This window comes from Malassezia pachydermatis, assembly GCF_001278385.1.
Source record: "Malassezia pachydermatis strain CBS 1879 chromosome Unknown scaffold9, whole genome shotgun sequence".
Taxonomy (NCBI): Eukaryota; Fungi; Basidiomycota; class Malasseziomycetes; order Malasseziales; family Malasseziaceae; genus Malassezia; species Malassezia pachydermatis.
In genome coordinates this window covers 177,595-197,383 of record NW_017253146.1, presented here as the reverse complement: position 1 = coordinate 197,383, position 19,789 = coordinate 177,595, and the positions used below count along the sequence as shown (strand labels likewise).

At 49.4% G+C, this 19,789-nt stretch overlaps 6 protein-coding genes across 6 annotated transcripts; 2 read left to right on the top strand and 4 right to left on the bottom strand.

Moving 5' to 3' along the window:
• Positions 1-5,201: 5,201 nt before the first annotated feature.
• Positions 5,202-6,755, bottom strand: Malapachy_1346 (atp-binding cassette transporter mitochondrial; the record flags this gene model as incomplete). Its single annotated transcript, XM_018135851.1, has 1 exon — positions 5,202-6,755. One exon carries the CDS (start codon positions 6,753-6,755, stop codon positions 5,202-5,204), a length of 1,554 nt encoding a protein of 517 aa, XP_017990388.1.
• Positions 6,756-8,496: 1,741 nt separating this feature from the next.
• On the bottom strand, positions 8,497-9,893 carry Malapachy_1387 (nitrogen regulatory protein area; the record flags this gene model as incomplete). Its single annotated transcript, XM_018135891.1, has 2 exons — positions 8,497-8,527; positions 8,581-9,893. The coding sequence occupies 2 exons, from the start codon at positions 9,891-9,893 to the stop codon at positions 8,497-8,499; spliced, it is 1,344 nt and encodes a 447-aa protein (XP_017990379.1).
• A 322-nt stretch (positions 9,894-10,215) lies between these two features.
• Malapachy_1363 (adp-ribosylation factor-like protein 1) lies at positions 10,216-10,825 on the top strand (the record flags this gene model as incomplete). Its single annotated transcript, XM_018135868.1, has 3 exons — positions 10,216-10,366; positions 10,398-10,770; positions 10,798-10,825. The coding sequence occupies 3 exons, from the start codon at positions 10,216-10,218 to the stop codon at positions 10,823-10,825; spliced, it is 552 nt and encodes a 183-aa protein (XP_017990406.1).
• Positions 10,826-10,900: 75 nt separating this feature from the next.
• Positions 10,901-16,990, bottom strand: Malapachy_1379 (beta- -glucan synthase; the record flags this gene model as incomplete). Its single annotated transcript, XM_018135883.1, has 1 exon — positions 10,901-16,990. One exon carries the CDS (start codon positions 16,988-16,990, stop codon positions 10,901-10,903), a length of 6,090 nt encoding a protein of 2,029 aa, XP_017990380.1.
• Positions 16,991-17,239: 249 nt separating this feature from the next.
• On the bottom strand, positions 17,240-18,666 carry Malapachy_1342 (peptide chain release factor erf arf subunit 1; the record flags this gene model as incomplete). The annotated part of the gene is made up of 4 exons (XM_018135847.1): positions 17,240-17,391; positions 17,423-17,475; positions 17,511-18,589; positions 18,628-18,666. 4 exons carry the CDS (start codon positions 18,664-18,666, stop codon positions 17,240-17,242), a joined length of 1,323 nt encoding a protein of 440 aa, XP_017990385.1.
• A 223-nt stretch (positions 18,667-18,889) lies between these two features.
• Positions 18,890-19,357, top strand: Malapachy_1362 (hypothetical protein; the record flags this gene model as incomplete). Its single annotated transcript, XM_018135867.1, has 2 exons — positions 18,890-19,136; positions 19,170-19,357. The coding sequence occupies 2 exons, from the start codon at positions 18,890-18,892 to the stop codon at positions 19,355-19,357; spliced, it is 435 nt and encodes a 144-aa protein (XP_017990407.1).
• Between the last annotated feature and the right edge of the window lie 432 nt (positions 19,358-19,789).

Genomic DNA, 19,789 nt, shown 5'->3' with positions numbered 1-19,789 from the left:
GACTTTTTTTTCATCGCCATTTATATCATTTGCATGGGCAGTGGGATGAATCGGTGGATGCGCCTTATCATTCTTCTTTCCATTTCTTGGACGTTCATAAACCAGGGAGTCTGGTGAGGATGATGCTCCTGTTGCGGACTCATGCAGCTCATAGGCTAGTGATCCCCATGCAGAGTCATTTCTTTGCTTTGACAAAAGAGTTACAAAGTCAAAATCTTTATCATATTGGTCGGTTTCTGTTCGTGGATATGATAGAAATCCACGTTGATACAAAGATTCAGCCAAATCCAATATTCGCTTCGGTGGCATACCGGTTAATCGAGAAAGATTTTTCTGCAACTCGACTGTCGTTAAAGGTGTTGGTTTCCGTTTGCTTGTCGGCTTCTTCATCACCTTCGTGATAATAGCTTCATTGCTCGCTTTGCACCTCCGATGGAGGATTGTGACAATATCTTCGTCGTATAGCTGTTGTCGGTCCCATATAAACTCGACTGTCACAGGTTTGGAATTTGATACTGTGCGAACTGCATGTTTGACCTCAATATACCAAAATGGTTCAGGAACAAAAGCTTGGACGCGCTTATAATGGTCCACCACAAAACCCAGCGTAGGGAATTGGCAAGGCCCATAACTAATAAGCATATCTTTTAAGCCAAAACGTGATCGAAGCTCTTTTGTCTGTAATCTTGTGAATGCAGCCCCTGCTCGTAGGTCGATCTCTTGTCTGGCTTCAACCGCGTATGCTGCATTCAAGTCCAATTCAACAGGCGCCATACAGGCACGATGGATTTGTCTTTCATTAGAAATTCGATACGTACTCTGCGATGATGGCACTAAACCGAGCCCTTTTAACAATCAAATTACTCCGGGATTTCAAACAATGCTGAGCAATCTCATGGCCAATATTTTCACCCTCTCGGTCGCAATCAGTCCAAATCATGAGCATATCGGAACGACGCGACTCATCTGTCAAATTCTTTGCGATATTCTTAGCATTCTTCGAAATACGACATAAAATAGGGGCCGTAAAAAGGTCGATAGGGTTGCAGCTTTGCCATCCAAAATTTTCCGGAAACTCGAACTCCATCATATGTCCTCGGACAGAGGTTACGGTCATTTCCACAGACACCATGTTTGCCCCTCCATGAGTATTTTGGCCAAATATATGGCGAGGTAGCCGATATACAAAATCAAAGTTCCTGCAAAACTTGTCTTTCCCAGGCCTCTTCTAGATTAGAGGAACATCTCATACGTACGTTGCTGCAAGTGCCATTAGAGAGAATTTGTGCGATAGATTTCGCCATAGAAGCTAAAATTAATATATAATATCATTTACATACGCTTTTCTGCTACACATAATACGTGCATTCTTTTTAAAAGCTCATATGCATGGTTGTATGTGTTAATGTGTTGCGGGTGAAGTACAAACGCGTCTTAAATTTAACAGATGACATAATCACCAAGACCAGATGTGCATCATGGCATCATAAAATGAGCAGCTGTAGATCAAGCGAGAATCCGGTTGGGCACGTTCCCAGTCACAACCATAGGCTATACTTTTATGCTGGTCAAAATGAGTTATCATCTCCATAGGTTCTTCGATACTGTCATCCGAATCCATTCCTGGGCAGTTTAAAATCGCGAAACCACCATGCATGCAACCTAGCAAAAGTTTGGAGGCAAGAGTAGGGTGCCATTTTGTGCGCCATATACCGCCACCAACAGGTGTCTCACTAACTGGACGCCTTGGATTACGGGCATCAAAGAGCCTTAGTTTTTCGTCATAGCTTTTAAGTGAGAGAAACTTTATACGAACCTTCCAACAGCCCAATAATGTTCTTTTGTTGAATGACATTGCATTGACGTGACTCCGCCTTCGAAGCTTTCTGGTCAGGAAATGCCAATACGTTACCATTTTTTACATGAGAATACGGGATCTCTGTGCCCGTTGTAGTTTGGAGTACGAATATCCCATCCTTTGAGTGTCAAGTCATCGCCACCTTTGTGTATGAGAACACATTTTACGCACCACTCCAAACTACATTGCCGTTGCTCCAACAGTCCCAAGCTGCAATCCAAGCCTCATAGTCATGTGCAGACCACGTGTCGATAATCTCTTCATCCAAAATATCATGGTTCAAGGTAGGTACCATAGCTAATGTACCGTTGCTTTGGCTTACAATTAAACGGGCATCCAAAGGTGAAGTATTGCCTGCAGGATTTGTCCAATCTAAGCTTAAGCAAAGTGCCTTTTCGGAGTTCATTCTCCAGGATCTCCAGGGATTTAAAGCGTATTTATTCTCATCTTCTTCAAGTTGAAATAAGTTCACAGTACCAGTTGCATCTGCAATACCTAGAATCCCGTATCCGAACATGCTAGGCTCTGACGACGACAGGCACCTTTTGTTAGTAGACACTAGCACTTACCATTTCGTATCCAAAATAGCGGCCCCATCCCACTTACTTATGACAGAACTTTTTGTTAAAATTTTTAGTACAAACCAGTTAATATTTCCCTCCTCATCTTTTTTCACTTGACGAATGCGACATCGACCCTTTCGTGTGTATGCTGGACTGGAAGACACTTCTGCATCCTCTTGGTCTTGTTCCACATGATACGTCGACTCTGCAAAAATGAAAGGCAGTTTTGGATGTGACTCAATTGAATCAGCGCATAATTCTGTCGATTCAGAATATAGGCTTGTTGCTTTCTCGTTAGCTCTCCTGTTTCTTACCTTGGATCATCGTGGGGGAACAAAAAAAAGCACCTCCACAATATGCAAGAAAAGGGACGTGCGAGCACCGTCTTCTATTGATAATGCCACGATCGACGATTGATCGCAAGACGAAACGCTATTCTGATGATGGAGGCATAGCGACGTAAGTGCATATAAATGATAACAGAACAAAAGAAAGGAAATGCTAGACGCAGTAGAACAGTTTTTCGAGCGTTTTCTACAGCAGATTGAAAGGGCTCCTCAATCTCGAATGCCATTTCAAGTATCGGTTGGTATTGCTCAAAGCAATAGTTCTGTCGTCAAAAAAACAGTGCTGTGGAAATTTCCATCGAAAAATCCATATGAAATGAGACGATGGGGTATGTTCTTTCTTACTTTTACAATAGCCCAGCTATTTTGTGTTCTGGACCACATTCATGCGGCCCTGGTCTCTGATACCGTATTAACCAAACGGTATGTTCATATACTCTCACAAAAGCGATATCTATTATCGAAATCCTTCTCTATTTAAATCTCAAAGAGTTGTTGATGCGATGGTGAATCGAATATGTAACATGCTATCGTGTACCCGTGCAGCTCTCAATGTCTCTGCTTCTCCTAGAAGTGTGGTATCAGGTCCTATTTATTTTGCACTAACAAATGGGTCTTGCGTGGAAACGGAGTTTTCAGGTACATCAGAAGAGCCTGACCAGCTCATACCTGATCCAGCTATTGTCCGACATGTTGTATGTCAAGCACAGTGGGCACTCATTGTCGAAAAACATGCTGTATACCAAACGCTCCGTTCATGCCGTTTCCTGGATCAAGCAATCTCATATGGAATTGAAAAAAAGGGGGCGTTGATTACTGTATGTCACAAAAAACTAATGATAGGGAAAAGGATATCCAGATCACGCTGTCAGATGGCTTTTTGACTACATCCTTTCTATTCCAAAGTATGCAGTTATGACGCTAACACCAGCTTCCATGTTTTCATGTTATTTGATGCAGGTAGGTATCAATTGTTCTTATTGTTTGATCCTCACGGTTTGGATATTCAGAGGTTGGTACTGATCCCACTTTAATTTAGAATTTATTATGAGGCACTTTCAGACGATGCTTACAGTACAAGAGTCCACTGGATCGGTTTAAAGGTATCACAGTGGATGCAGGTAACAAATCATACCAGTCTGCAGCCGCTTTCTTGTGCTGACAGACGGAAAGCTACACGCCTACTTCGACATCCCACTTTATCTAAAGAGCTCAGGTATGATAACATTTTCCTCACAACAGACAAGAGCTTTCTGCTCAGCTGCATGCTGGCTATAAAGGTGAAATCGAGATTTTATGCTGCTCCAACAGCAGTACAAATAGACCAACGACTAGCGGGCAGTTGGTTGAGTTTGTGTATCATCATGTGTGTACAATATTAAAGTGAATTTCCTTTTACTGTCATAGCAACCTTTACACTCTTATACTCCCTGCAGGGTTGTACAGCTTAAAGAAAATCGTAGCCATAACAAAGCCCAATAATGAACCAGCTAGCACATCTGTGGCGTGATGGCGGTAATCCATTGTACGGCTTACCGCTACATAAGTAGCCACAGTCAGAGGAACCAAAGGTGCTAGGACAGATGCCGTGGCCAGCACTTGTGGGGATTGTGATTCTTGACGAATGAGCCCTGCTTCGATGTCATTGGTATGCTCCTCTGTAGGAGCTTCTTCATATTCCACGTATGTTTGCTGTGCCCATTTGTGGACTAAGGCAGAGAGAATTTCGCGAATATACCAGGCCAAATAAGTTAAACCTGCGAATGACATACTTGAGTGACCACTTGGGAAACTCTTGAAACCATCTTGGAGAATTCGGGCGTTAAAAGGGGTAGTACAGATCGTGTAGTCCACCAAAGAGGTGTTATATTGGGAAGGCTGACTGGTCCAGCTCTTCAGATCAGGTTTGCAACGTTCCAATAAATCTGGACGGGGGCGACCCACAAGGTTTTTCAAAAATTCTGTCAAACACCCGGTGACGACCAGCGTCATTATGACTCCCAAAGTTCCCCGATGAAGTTGAATCGCACATTTTTTGGTAAGACAAGACAGGGCTGCAACAGAAAAAATAGGGAGTGTAAAAGCAATGAATCCCATCGCAGCGTCTGGTACTCTTTCGTGCTCCGTAAAGGGATGCTTGATGGATTCATCGTGGAGACTGAACATGCGTTTGAATCCATCTGTGCGATGGTGCATCACGCCTCGGTAAAGAAATACCAGAATCAAAACAGCTATCCAGTCCACACTCCAGCGAAGCATGCCTGCATTGCAATTATTGCCGAATGTCGTGATACTCGTGCGAATTTGGGCTATGGAGCTCATGGATGTATCGACACGAGACGGACGAAATGACTGATCAAACAGATAATTGTACCATAATTCCACAAATCATCTTTTAATTTATTTAACAATGCATGATTGACTACATATCAACTATTGCTGAGGGTTTTCTTGTTTCGTTTCCTGCTCTTCCTGGTTGATACGTTCGCTCTGGGCTTGCCACAGTCCAGTGTATAGGCCATCTTCCGCCATAAGAGAATCATGCGTACCCTTTTCAACGACATGACCTTGGTTCAAGACCAGGATCAAATCACAGTCCTCAATCGTCCGAAGACGGTGGGCTATAAAGATGGAGGTGCGATGCATGTCCTGCAATAGACTGTTCACATTTCGCATCAAACCTGTCTCAGTGTGCGAATCCAATGCAGATGTAGCCTCATCAAAGAAGAAAATGCTAGGATTTTTCAGAAGCATCCGTGCAATAGCCAAGCGCTGCTTCTCGCCACCAGAAATCATTAGACCACGCTCACCCACCAAAGTGTCATAGCCATTAGGTAAATTGGCCACAATACGATCCACATGAGCGAGTTTAGCAGCGTGACGTACTTCATCATCGGTAGCAGAGAGACGACCATACTTCACATTGTCCCAAATAGATGCATTAAATAGTGTTGTGTCTTGAGGTACAATACCGATGGCTTTTCTTACACTTTCCAAATCATAATTGGCGATATCTTGTCCATCAATATAAATCTTACCACCTTGGGGATCATAGAAGCGGAACAAAAGGCGGAAAATGGTCGACTTACCACAACCTGACGGACCAACTAGGGCTGTTTTGCTGCCCGCAGGGATCGTAAACGAGCAGTTTTTCAGGATGGGACGATCAGGGTGGTATCCAAATGTCACATTCTCGAAACGAATCTCGCCCCGAACAGGCGGCAATACCGGTGCATTTTCTTTGTTTTTCACAGTCGTCTGTTGCTTTTGCAGGTTAAACATTGTTTCCATGTCAATCAAGCTTTGACGAAGCTCACGGTATACAGAGCCCAAAAAGTTTAAAGGCAGTGAGAGCTGGAATACCAATTGGTTCACCATGACTAAATCACCGATGGTCATGGTACCATTAGCGACACCCTGTGCTGCCATCAACATCATTAGTGTCAAACTGGTGGAAAAAATAGCATTTTGGCCAGAGTTCAAAGCAGCAAGACTTGTGGCCACGCGAACGCTAGCTGTTTCGTAGTCCTTCATTGCAAGATCATATTTCTTGATCTCATGCTGTTCATTGTTAAAGTATTTCACCGACTCAAAGTTAATTAAAGAGTCAAGCGACGTTGTAGCACCGCGCTGATCAGCTGCGTTGGCTTGCCGGCGGAATTGTGTACGCCAGCTCGTAGTGCGAACCGTGAACCAAGCATAAGCCAACATGGTTAGGCCAGCCACACTAGCGAAAGATGCACCGCAGTTGTAGGTGAGGATCCCGCAAACCAATGAAATCTCCAATGCAGTAGGTACGATATGGAAGACAATGGATTGAAGCAAAAATGCAATACCCTTGGTGCCACGATCAATGGCACGGGTCAGGCCACCAGTTTGACGACTAAGATGCCAGCTCAGATCCATGGCAAGAAGATGAGTAAACACATTGCGAGCAATGGTACGGATGGAACGCTGAGCCACATTGGCAAATACGGCATTGCGCATCTCTGAAAAAGCGGCTGCACAAATACGTGCAGACCCATAGCCTAGAATCGAAGCGCCGGCAACTACCCAAATACTTGCTGGGTTAGACAAGTCCAAAGGCTCAGAAAAAGAGGTGTTCATTTTATCAACGACTGCCTTAAAGAAGAAAGGTACCTGCACGTTCAGAACCTTTCCTGCCAAAAGCAAGGACAAAGCCAACACCACACGGCCTTTTGTTCCAATATCATTCTTGGGCCAAACATGTTGGGCCAAGGTTCGGATGATTTCCCAGTTGGTGAATTTTTCACTTTCGCGAGTTGGTTTTATTTGCTTGGAGTCATCTTCTCTTTTGGGCTCCGCCATGCTTCGATAGCTCCGTACAGGCACCCTGGCTTGCCAGGGTGCCGGGGCCTTGACAACCTGGCTATGCAGAGTGTGTATTTGAATGAGGGTGCTATTACATGCACCGAAATAAGGCGCATGCCCTAGTGTCGGTACGCAGGCCAGAGCCCGAAGGCTTCGGCTAGCGTGCACTAGCATGGTTGTTAAGAGCAAGTGCAAGAGCAAGTACCATGTCGGCCATCCTTCTATCACGTGCAATTGCTTTAAGAAGTGGAGCCTAAGCGATTTATTAAAACCTGCGCGAACATGCCATGCGATGCAATTTTAAATAAACCCTTGAAAGCTAATGTACAGAGAAAAAAACTATATATTAACAACTCTAAATGTGTTTATGATTTAAGAGATAACACTGTTCTTCTTGTCAGAGACAGTCTGAGAGTTCGTATCAGAAATAGTTGGTTTCGAACCGCGGCGTGTGGTAGTATTGTTGCCACGCGAACGACCTGTTTCGCGTGTTGATGTTCCATTTCTGTTACGTTTCTTAATCACATCCGTTTTCAGTGACAATGGGCGCATGACACCATGCAAGCGCTGGAAAAGACCACAGGCATTGCACAAGGCATTGCCTTCCGCGTCGCGACGCCAAAGCGGCGTGTTGGTGGTGCCACAATTTGAGCAAACAGTGGGTGAGGTTTCAGGTGCATTCGTCGTTGAAGACGATGAGGACGGGGGAGTCTTACTGTTTCTTTCCGTGACATTATTATTCATAGGCGACGGCGCATCATCTCCCGCGCTGGACTCTGTTGAATAGCTCATAGTCATTGACATATCTGGTACGCCAGCGTTTGGTTGCTGCGGCGAATTGAACATGCTATTTGGCATGTTCGATACCCATTGATCTGGCCCCATCACTTCTATCGGCTGGAAGATTGACGTATAATAGCCATTGGTTCTAGGTTGCAACAAGGTCTCTTTCATAGGAGACGGTGATGGGGCGGTCAAATGTGGGTTGGAGTCAGTAGCAAAGGTAGATGCATCCGTGGCAAAGATAGGGGTCGTTGGAGGTAATTGTACATTAGGCAAACTTCCACTGCGCATGGGCATGGGGGGTTGCTGGTTTAATAATTGCGAGGGATCCACATGAAGGAACGAAGGTGACAAGTGTGACGTTGCCGGTGACGATGCCATAATATTCATTGAAGACGGTTGTTCAGGATATACCAAATTGGTTACAGGAAAGGACGATCCATTCGTCTGTTCCACAGCATGTGTGCCTAAGACAGAAGCCATCGGGGATACATTCGCTGGTGTCGGTGTTAGGGAATGCATATGTGGCGGAACAGACGTCATAGAATGCATCGTGGCCATATCAGACATTGCAGCCATAGTTGTTGAGTTTTGTGGACCCGAGGATATATCATCAAGAAGGCCAGTGGTAGCCGCTGGAGGAACTACACCAGGTGTAGACGGGAACGAAAAGTCAAAAGGCATCGATGGTATGTACTGCATCATGTTTGATGCAATCATGGTCGGTACTTCGCGGGACAAGCCAGAGGCTATGCGTTGATCCGCCGTCGTAGGCATGCGCATACCAAATGGCATAGGCGAATGCTCACGTATACGCTTCCGTGACTGCGCATGTCCTTCTACCCGTGATGCTTCTGTTAATGCTGCCAAACGCCCTTTCGGGCCGCGAGATTCACTGCGCTCACGCACTTTATGATCGAATGACGTCTTACGAACAAGTCGGGGCAAAAAGCCGTACTCTGGATGTTGGTTGGCTTGATGGCCCACATAGTCGTCAATACCTGGGACGCTGTCTAGAATAGTATGGTTCTCCAAAAAGCGTTCATCGTAATCTGGGGAAATCATTCGTCTCTCGCTAAGTTCCATCACCGTTCGCGCATGATGTTCAAGGTGGGAAGACGCTTGCCATGCGTGAGAGTCCGAATTATCAAAGAGGTTCTTGTAAGCTCCTGATGCAAATTCATTAATGATCCGTTTCTGAGGAGACTTGTGATCGTCCACCACAGTGCCAGGGCTTGGTGCCCCCATCACTGTACCAGGACTATCTGTCGCCGACTTGACCGTATTGGCCTGCACAGTCTTGCTCCATGTGGCAAATGATGCGTTTGGAATCATCGATAAATTCTCCTTGTTTAGTTGAGAGAGGCTTGCATCCACTGGCAAGGATTCAGGCATCCCATCCGGCAGCATGCCTGACGCAAAACCAAAGTCAGAGAGGCGCATATCATGCCCCGTTGAATCGGCTAGCAGCTGAGAATCTGTAAGATTTCCGAGGTGATCTGTGTCATCACGAGACAAGGGCCGTCGCATATGGAATGGTTCCATATCCATAGCGCTCATAGACCGAGATCGAGAACGGGCAATAAACCGCGTCTGTTCTTGGGCATGTTCATGCATGCTCGTCATGGGCATAGGCATTGTGCTAGCCTCAATGCGACGCACGGTCTTTTCACGGCCTCGGCGAGTGTCGTCGTCTTGACTATGCGTAGACTCGTGTGACGATGTTGAAGGTGTCGCCGAGACATCCGGGGGTGGCGACGCACCATCTTGTTTAGGGATCAGTGCCGTGTAATCTACCGCTGCCGTTGGACCTCCATCCATTTGGCGGCGCAGTTTCATCGACATAAGTCGCCAAGTAAGATTCTCCATACGCGCCGCGTTAGGTAATTGCTCACGTTGCTTGGCATACATTTTCCACACTTGCGTTGCAAGAGGATCATTTTTAGCCAACAACTCTGGATCATCGTCCATTCCACTAGGGAGCTGAGCGTCCGCTAGTAGATGGCTCATGCTTGTATCTGCGTTCGCTGGAATTGGTTTCTTGCGAAACTTAGCGTAGAGCGGCCCAGGGGCGACGTAGTTCTTAGTTCCGGGGAATAGCGCGTGGCATTCTGATGCATCTTGTTCCTCTTTTAGTCACACGTTTTATTATTTTTACTGCAGACTCTATTTCGTCATTCGTGCAGCTCCAACCAACAAGAGAGGGACACTTTAACAGAGCAAATGCGAGGAGACGTCTTTGCCGAAGGGTTTGTCATCACGTGATGGTTGGGCGAACCATGGATGCTTGGAGCCACACCAACACATCGACTAAATTCACGCACGGATCGCCATGGGAGTGACGTTTTCGTCGCTCTATGACTCGCTATTCGTATGGCGACGCAATGTTCCCATGCGCATTCTTATGCTAGGACTTGACAGTGCCGGTAAAACTACCATCCTATACCGTCTCCAGCTCGGTGAAGTCATTTCAACGATTCCTAGTACGTCCTTCGACTGAAACTGACAATTAAGCCATTGGATTCAATGTCGAGACGGTCGAATACAAAAATTTGACGCTCCAGGTCTGGGATCTGGGTGGTCAATCAAGTATCCGTCCTTACTGGCGATGCTATTACGCGGATACAGCTGCTATTATTTATGTCGTGGACGCATCAGATCATGAACGCATGCCCACCGCACGCGCTGAGCTTCTGGCTATGTTGGCGGAGGAAGAGTTAGCAGGGTGCAAGTTGCTGGTGTATGCAAACAAGCAGGATCTCCCTAATGCGATGGATGAGGCTCAAGTGGGTAAAGCTATTGGCTTGGATGAGCTTCGTGACAGGCAGTGGAGTATTTGGCGGTGCTGTGCCAAAGACGGCACCGGTCTAAATGAGGGACTGGATTGGTGCGTATTAGTTTTTTCTTACCACAGGCTTGTCGATGCATTGCGAAACAATTAATGGGGTGGAATTGTATTGCATTCCTATCAAGTAATGACTGTGTGACTATATCATACCATTCACCCTCTCTAGAGTTTAGTCCACAACAATGTAGCGCGATTTAAGCGGGCGTTTCTTGTTTGCTGTTCCCGATGGTGGGCCACCTGTAGCTTTTTTACTGGCTGGTTTTGCGCTTGCATCACTTGGCCTAGTGAGAGGCCCTGGCGGACCTGCATCCGCTCCACCGTTGGAGCGAGCAGGTGCCGAGGAAGGCGGCTTCGACGAGGCTAACGACTTCGGAGGGGCATCGGCGGGCCCGGCCGCAGCGATAGGCTTGGACGGAGCGCCTTTGGGTGGCGGTGGCAAGGCGGCAGGGGCTGCCTTACCATCATCGCCAGCCTTCTTATTCACCCAGCGCTTAAGTTCCTTATCATAATAGAAGGAGGTTTCTTCACCCAAGTGAGCTTTCACAGCCTTGCTCTCTTTTTCGTTTTCCTTGCTCGCGCTATTACTGCGGGAACCTAGCAAACGGCCAAACCAGGAACCACCCGAAGCTTTATCTGCAGCTTTGGCATTCTTCTCATCAGGTTGCGAGTTTTCCGTTGCGCTAGAAATGGGCTCTGGTGACTCTGTCTTGTTTGGCCTGCTGCTTGAATTACCCAAGCCCAGGTCATCCTCCTTTTCCTCTGGTTCAGGGGCGGCTGACTTGGTATTTGTAGCAGAAGGCTTGGCAGGGAGAGGGGTCAGCATTGGGACCGACATGGTGGACAAAAGACCATCTTCGCCCACTTCTTGCTCGACACTGTGGAACAAGGGCGGGGCAGTCGGTGGCTTTACTTCCTCTTGCTCATCTCCTGCTGTTTCAGCATCAGCAAAGTCATCGACGTTCGAGGCAACTGACTCTTTATCGATATCTTTGGGCAAGGGTGCTGAAGCCGACATTTCGTCTGCTGGAAGATTGGGGTCCTGAGGATGATCACCTCCCGCATTATCCTGCCCACTTTCTTCATGAGCATGGTCAGCCTCCAGGTTTTCATGGACATCATCTTGTTGTTCCTGGGCATACTCCTCTTGGGCATACTCTTCCTGGGCGTACTCATCCTGAGGGTATCCCTCCCGGGCATATTCCTCTTGAGCATATTCCTCCTGAACATATTCCTCCTGAGGGTATTCTTCCTGAGGGTATTGCTCCTGGGCATACTCTTCTTGAGCATATTCCTCCTGAGGGTACTCTTCCTGAGGGTACTCCTCTTGAGCATATTCCTCCTGGGCATATTCCTCCTGAGGGTATTCCTCTTGGGCATACTCTTCTTGAGCATATTCCTCCTGAGGGTATTCCTCTTGGGCATACTCCTCTTGAGCATATTCCTCCTGGGCATATTCCTCCTGAGGGTACTCATCCTGAGGGTACTCCTCTTGAGCATACTCTTCTTGAGGGTATTCCTCCTGGGCATACTCTTCTTGAACATATTCCTCCTGAGGGTATTCATCTTGGGCATAGTCTTCTTGACCATATTCCTCTTGCGGATACTCTTTCGGTGCTTGATCTTCGGCATATGCATCCACATCAGCATCCTGTTCATAAGTGTTTTCCGCATAAGTATCGTTCAGGTTATCATGAGTCTCAGCCCCTCCATCTTCGTACGCTTGTGCATACGCATCTGCCGAGTACCCACCATCAGTTTCTTGCAGTTCTTCATGCACAGATGGGTATTGAGTTTCCGATGGCGCGGCTGACGCTGCCTCTGGCGTAATAGCACTGTAATGGGTGAAGGCACCCACGGTCGTTTCCGTACTCTTGACCGCCTCTTTTTGACCCGCCTCTTCGCCTGCGATGAACTTGGTCAGTCGGCCTTCCAGGGCACCCCAGACTCCGTCCAGTGTAGGTCGCTGGAGTTTCTTACTCCATGATTGGCCAGCCAAGTGCTGGCCATTCAGTCGGCTCGACAGCTCATGCAGCTGTGCTTGCAAGGCTGAAGTAAGAATAGGGGCCGCTCCCTTGAGCTGCGAAAGTTGAGTGAGTGCCTCGCAGTATTTTTTGGCACTGGCCGAGAAGCCCAGCTCATCGTACACAGCTGCCATGACTAACTTGAATGGTGCTAACGTCGAGATGCCAGCATATGGTGGCGCCGTCTTAGATGGCTGAGAAAGTGCATACGTATACTCCAACACTTCTGTCATGAGTAAAGCATCCATATCATTCAAGAGCACGGAGGCAGGTGTATTAGGCTTTGTCCCCACTAAAACGAAATCCGTCTCTGGTGACTTGAGCCAGCCAAGATGCTGCTTGCCCAATAAGTAGCACACATGAGCCGCCTCCGGCAACCCTGCCTCCATCAGACCATCGCCAATAGTGCCCAGGATCGCATCATACTCACCCAAGCCGCGATTTGAGATGAGGGTGGCGATAGCATGCCGCCATTGCAAATGCTTTGCTTCTGGCGAGAGGCTTGAAGGACCTTGGAATAGTGCGGCAATCTGTTCAGCCGGCTGATGCGTGTACAATGAGTAGGCCACCTTGATGCTCGTGTAGTCCTTGCGCATAGCACTATCAATATCCGCATCGTCCAACTCATACTGCATAAAGGCCGTCACGACGCGCTGCCGCGTTGCCTCATCAAGCTGCTGTGCAATCGTCATCGCATGCGCCCACATGCGCTCATCCAAGGCAAGGTCGACAGCCTCCTTGAGCTGCCCTTGCTGCAAATGCTGCTGCAGTTCTTCCAAGAAGCTTTGGCGCAAGGCATACGAGCGCAAAGGCCGTTTCGATGACGAGTGGGAGGTTGCACGCGAGTACGTCGGCACAGTAAATGCACCAAACTCCCCTGCTTCCGTCTTCCCAAGGAGCAAATCACAAATGGAACGAGCCAATGGCGCATCATCCGTAAGTTTACCATCGTTTTCAATCAGCATCACAAGAAGCTTCAGTAGCAAGATCTTGTCCTCTGTGCGGCGCCATTCCTCAAGGTCGCCTGCATTACTCGACTTGGTCTCCGAGTGTTCAGCCAGCATCACAGACTTGCGGCGCAGGTAGCCCACACCGCTTGCTGATTCAGCAATCTGTTCGTGTAGGTACTTGACAATCGACGGCTTCTTGGCCTTGAGTTGTGATCGCGAGCCCTCCAGCAACGGCCCTGGGAACTTGGTCATATCAAGCGTAGAGAAAGGACGTGCACCCACCAACTGCGAAAGGGAGCGAATCGTGACCGTACGCTCCTCGCGCGACGACTGATAGTCGTATGAATCGCCCTTGCTGGGCATGTGGACGACCAATTTGCTTCCAATACCAAAGGACACAATAGGGATAGTAGCATTCCGACGGTCCTGCTGTGGATCAGGTCGGCGTGCACCAGCCTTGACTTGTCCAGGCGTCCGAGGCGGGGTGGGTCCTTTTGACGCAGGGCCGCGCGCCGGGGCGCGCCGCGGTCCTGCCGTTGCTGGACCAGCAGTTGGACCACGTGGCGCTGTATGAGAGGGTGGCGGTGGGGCATAGTCCTGCGGTGCATACGCATCGTGGGCATATACATCCGAGTCCCCACCCCAGGCCGATTCAGTCCCCGTCGCCCTTTCACTATCCATACCCCATGCATCGTCCACTTGTTCAGATGTAGCAGGGGCAGACACTTCTTCTGTATCACCCCAACCCCATGCATCCTCTTCTTCAGCCGGCTGCGTAGGAGGCGGCGCGGGCTGGGGCGTAGGAACAGGCTTGTTAGGCGCCCGCTGTGGCATCGCGCCGCGCTGCCTCGGACCAGAGCTTTGAGCTGGCGGAGCTGAGGCCGGAATCGAAGGCGACTCCTTAGGTGGGGCTGCACCAAGTGCGACAGGCCCGCGTTTCGGCATAGCCGCCGCTTGTGGCGTGCTCTTGACTGCCGAGGGAATCGCGTGGGACGTCGCAGCAGAGGGCGGAGCGTTCGTCGAGGTGGTGAGCGCGGATGGCACAGGCGCTGTCGCCGCGCCCCGCGTAGACGAGGGTGGGACACGCTTGGCAGGGCCACGTGGCGGTGGCATGGTCGTAGGAGGGACTGGTGCCGCCTTGGTCACAGGCGGCTTCACTTCCGGCACAGGCTCAGGGATCGAGGTAGGTGGCTGCATAGGCGCTGCGTCAATGCTGGTCGGTTCTTCCTGCCCGTCTGCCTGGTCGTCCCACGCAATCTGTTCATCCCATGCGCCTTGATCATCCCAGCCAGGCTCGTCTGTCGTACCGCCAGCCGGTTCGGCCATTTCATCCTGTGCAAACTCTGGCGGTTGCGATGGGTCGTACTGGTCTTCTTGCTCGAACTGATCGTATTGGTCCTCCTGCACAAACTGTGCATCTGTGCCACCTTGTTGGAACTGGCCGTATTGATCATCCAACTGCCCATCGTATGGGCCCTCTTGGCCATACTGCTCATCGTATGGGCCCTCTTGGCCATACTGCTCATCGTACGGACCTTCTTGAGCATACTGCTCATCGTATGGACCTTCTTGGCCGTACTCGCCTTGGTCTTCTTGGGCGTACTGCTCGTCATATGGTCCATCGAACTGGCCTTCTTGAGCATACTGCTCATCATAAGCATATTCCTGAGCGTGTTGCTCGTCGTAGACTTCGTCCTGAGCATATTGCTCCTCATAAGCACCCTCCTGAGCATATTGCTCGTCGTAAGCCTCTTCTTGAGCATACTGATCATCGAAAGCGCCATCCTGAGCGTACTGCTCGCCATAGGCATCTTCATGACCATATTGATCATCAACTTGTTCTTCCTGAGCATACTGGTCATCCATTGGATCGTTTGCACCAAGCTGCTCCTTTTGCGTGAAGAAAAGTTGGGACTCAGCCTGTGTTTCCATAGGGTCTAACGTCTGTTCATCCATACCTTGGTAGGCATCGGCAGGGTATTCCCCTTGATCGTACGCATCTTGCTCGTACGGATCCTGCGTGAACATATCAGCACCTGCCGTAGGGACCTCTTCTTGGAAACCCGTGCTGGCATAGGGGTCCATATCCAGCTCTGCATCATACTGCGATGGATCGAGGAACGGTTCATTGTAGTCTTGATCATCAGCTGGGTAGTCCCAACCGTCTTGCAGACTCGCACCATCATACACAGCATCTTGTTCAAACTGCTCAGGGAAATCGTGCACCTCTTGATCCCAGGCCGATAGATTCTCCATAGCCGGATCCAACGGTTCACCCAACTGCTGTGGATAAGACTCAGCCTCCTCGGCCACTGCCATCGTATTCTGACCGAACAGATCCTGTGGCATCTCGTTCGTAGCCATACCACCCTCCTGCTCATCAGGGGGCATCCATTCGGTAGAAGCAGGCGCTGCTTCTGCCTCTTCTGGCTGGTCCCAACCATCTCCACCCCAGTCATCTTGGTCGCCCCAGCCATCCTGTGTGTCCCAAGCATCCATCGTTGGCACTGGCTCAGGCATCGAGTCTGGCACAGGTGGATACGATGCTGCATGCGGTGCAGGTATGCGGGGTGGCAGCGTTTCCACCATAGATGGAGGCGGGGCAGCACGAGATGGTGGCGGCGCTTGACTCTGTCCTGTATGCTGTGACTGCATACTGCGACCTGTGTTTTGCGCTTGCATGCTGCGGCCCGTATGCTGTGATTGCATGCTGCGACCTGTGTTTTGCGCTTGCATGCTGCGGCCCGTATGTTGTGATTGCATACTGTGACCAGTATTCTGCGCTTGCATGCTCCGACCCGTATGCTGCGCGCTCATCGGAGGCACGTTACCGCGTGCGCTGGCCGACATGGGCGGGCGTACCTTGTTCATGGATGGCACCGGTCCTTGACTAGGTTGTGACACAGAAGGGGCTGTTACTGGCGCAGGCGGTGCCGCGGTGCGTGGAGCTGGCGTAGCTGCGGGCTTGGGCGCTGGTGGGCGTGTATTTGTTGGTGGCTGAGGATGAGTCTGCACCATCCTGGGCGGTCCAGAAGGACGGACACGAGGTTCACCAGCAACAGGCCGTACTTTTGCGCCAGGTGGGCTTTGTACGGCACCAAACACATCTGTCTGCGAGCCTTGGGGCTGCGACGCAGCAGCGTTGGTCACAGGCGCTGCGACTGGTGGCTGCTGCGACTTTGGAGCCGGTCTCATAGGAGGCCGAACACCACGTTGCTGAGCAGGTGCGGCCCGGAGTTGGGCCGGGCGCACGGCTCCAGGCGGATGATCTCTGCGCGGAGCTGCCATGCTCGTCGTCGACCTACCTGCGATGCAGTCGACCGGTAGAAGCAAAAGCACGTGGATCGTGCCCGCGGAACCTGGGGCTTCGTTGACGTGGTAAAGGGTACATTTGAAAATTATTTGTCGCGACGTAGGAAGCTGTTGGGCACGGCGCTACGCCGTCTGGGCAGGTAAAGCGAGCATATTCAACCCTGTGGCAGAACTACTTATACTTTTTCTCGGCCGTCTGCCGCTACCAGGTTATGCGCACACCGACTAATAGTCATCATCATCATCGCTCATGAACTCGCTCTCATCCTCATCGTACATGGCAAGGTCTTCAAAGGGCACCTTGTAGCGGAGAATACCACCGATACCACCAAAGCCCTTGCAGAACTGCATACCTTCTTGGGAACGATCGGTGACAACTGTATTGTTAGTGTATACCATCACACATACATTCAAGAGTAGTACCGAATTGCTTGTAGTTCTCTGCGATCCATTCGAGCAACCTGTCCATGTTAGCCCTCCCTCATCAAATACGTACGGTTGCGGCTCGCCCACCTCTTCCATCTCAGAGCCTGTGGCAGGGTCCATGAAACGAGACCGATCCTGCTCCTGCTCTTTTGAAAGCATGAGGACGTGCTCCTTGCCCTCCGAATCCTTCAGCACATGACGCATATGCTCCAGGTTCTCCCAGACAATGAGAGTCTCCACAGCGCCCATCTCGAGGGCTCGGAATGTATCGTCCAGACCAAAGCAGTACTTACCGGTCTCGGTAGAGATTTCGTCAAAGTACTTTTGGATAAGCTTCTTCTCTTGCACAAACTTGACGTTAGCCAAGCTATCAGCCGCCAACTCAATGGCCTGGTTAAAACCGTTCTCACCACCATACGACACATCGACAATTTGGATAATCTTGGGCTGCAATCGGAAGTCGAACATGTCTGACTGACTCAGCTCATTCTTGAAATCGGCAGAACCAGCCAACACAAGACCAGTCACATTACACTTGTTGTCGGTGATAAAGTGCTGGGTAGCGTACTCAGCGACTTTACGCACATAGTTATGACGAGCCTCATCACGCAGACGCGAGAAACGCAACGCGGACTGACCACCACGTCCGTGCTTCTTCGGGAGGTCGACAGAAAACTTGTGCAGCACCGTACGCGTGTTACCAGACACAGTACCAAAGAGTGTGCCATTACCATCCATAATAATGAAACCGAAGCGAGCATCGGACTCTAGCAATTCCGAAAGTGCTTCAGTATGGAACTTGTTGTCACACAAGTACAACGACGTATTAATCGGCTTAAACGGCTCGAACGAGAAGTTGACCTTTTTTTCCTTGCCCTCTGGCGTCAAAATCGTACCACAGTAGACAACAAGGCCATTGTCAGGCACACGCGAGTACAGCTTCAAACGCTGCTGTGTCGAAGTAATGGCAGCCAGCACTGAAAGACGGTTCACACGAGACTTGATGTTGCTCGCCGTACCATATTCCTGCGTAAGCATGTTGCTAGCCTGCGAAAGCTGTGACTTGGGTGGGAGAATCAGACTAATCATGGAAGTGCCAGCACCACGGGCGCTCTCCAAGCTCTTAATGAGCTTTTTGACCTTCCAGATCTATAGGTTAGTCTGTGATTTTCATGAGAGATACATACCTGGATGTTTTGGTCAGTTTCAGTCATATTGGACGACATGGTGACGTATACAGTTCGCTTACGGTGTGTAAGCGCTCAAAGTCAACCTAGGAAGTGCAATACAGGAAGTTTGGTCCAACGTCCCGCTAGGAAACTGCTTCTTTGCAGCGTTCGCAGGGACGAGACGAAGGAAGATTTTTTCTTTCAAAAACGCCCCCTTCTCATCGCCGATCACATGGCACCCTCGTGTCTGACTTGGATCTCAGCACAGTTGTTTTCCACCATGTCGCGCCTCCCACGTCTTGTACGCAGTGCGCTAAGCACACAACCTGCGCTAGGTGGTGCTTCTGGTACATACTCTCTTCCATGCCGTAAAGTAGTGGTTGAGTACTGCGAAAAGAGTGTCGCGAGCAAGGGCACTCGTGACTTTCTGTTGCAAAATGCGGCTGCCCTTGCACGCTCTTACCCTAGCGTTGAGTTCGTGGTAATGCCGCGTCCTCAACGTGCCCCAATACTACGTGGATTTTACTGTGAGTATACTATATCATGACTTACAATTCTAGTAAATGGTCGCACAAAGCAAATTTCGACGCATAACCTCGCCGCAACCCAGATCATCCCCAAAATGCAGCTTTTGCTTGAGTCGAGTGGAACCAAGACAACGCATCTTAAGCGTAACCCTGTTCAGAGCTCTAGCGAGTCGGCTCGTGGTATTTGGAGCCCCCTGCACGATGAGGCGCACAAGCTTTGAGCAAATAAAACGTACTCTACGTACACTACATGGAACTTCCAGAGCGATATTCCTATAATGTAGATATATACCAAACTGATTTTTCTTCTCATTTCTTGAGCTTTATTTTGGCAGAGTCTATGAAGTTTGATTCTTGTAGCGTCATACATCACTGACTATGTTTGAATAGCAGAGCATCGTCTAGCCAGCATGCTACCAACTCGACTCCAAATCCGACACATGCTACTAGTATTACAGATTGGTAATATGTAAGTCGAAAAACAATCTGCGATGATGGCTTCGTAACTGAGCGGCATTGTATCCTGACAATGTAGACTGCAGCCAGAGAGTCTGACATCGATCGTATGCTTGTCATTATTTCTCGGCCGATAGAGTTGTTGAAGGCGTATGGTACAACACACAGACCGACGTTACATCGTTGCATATACAGCT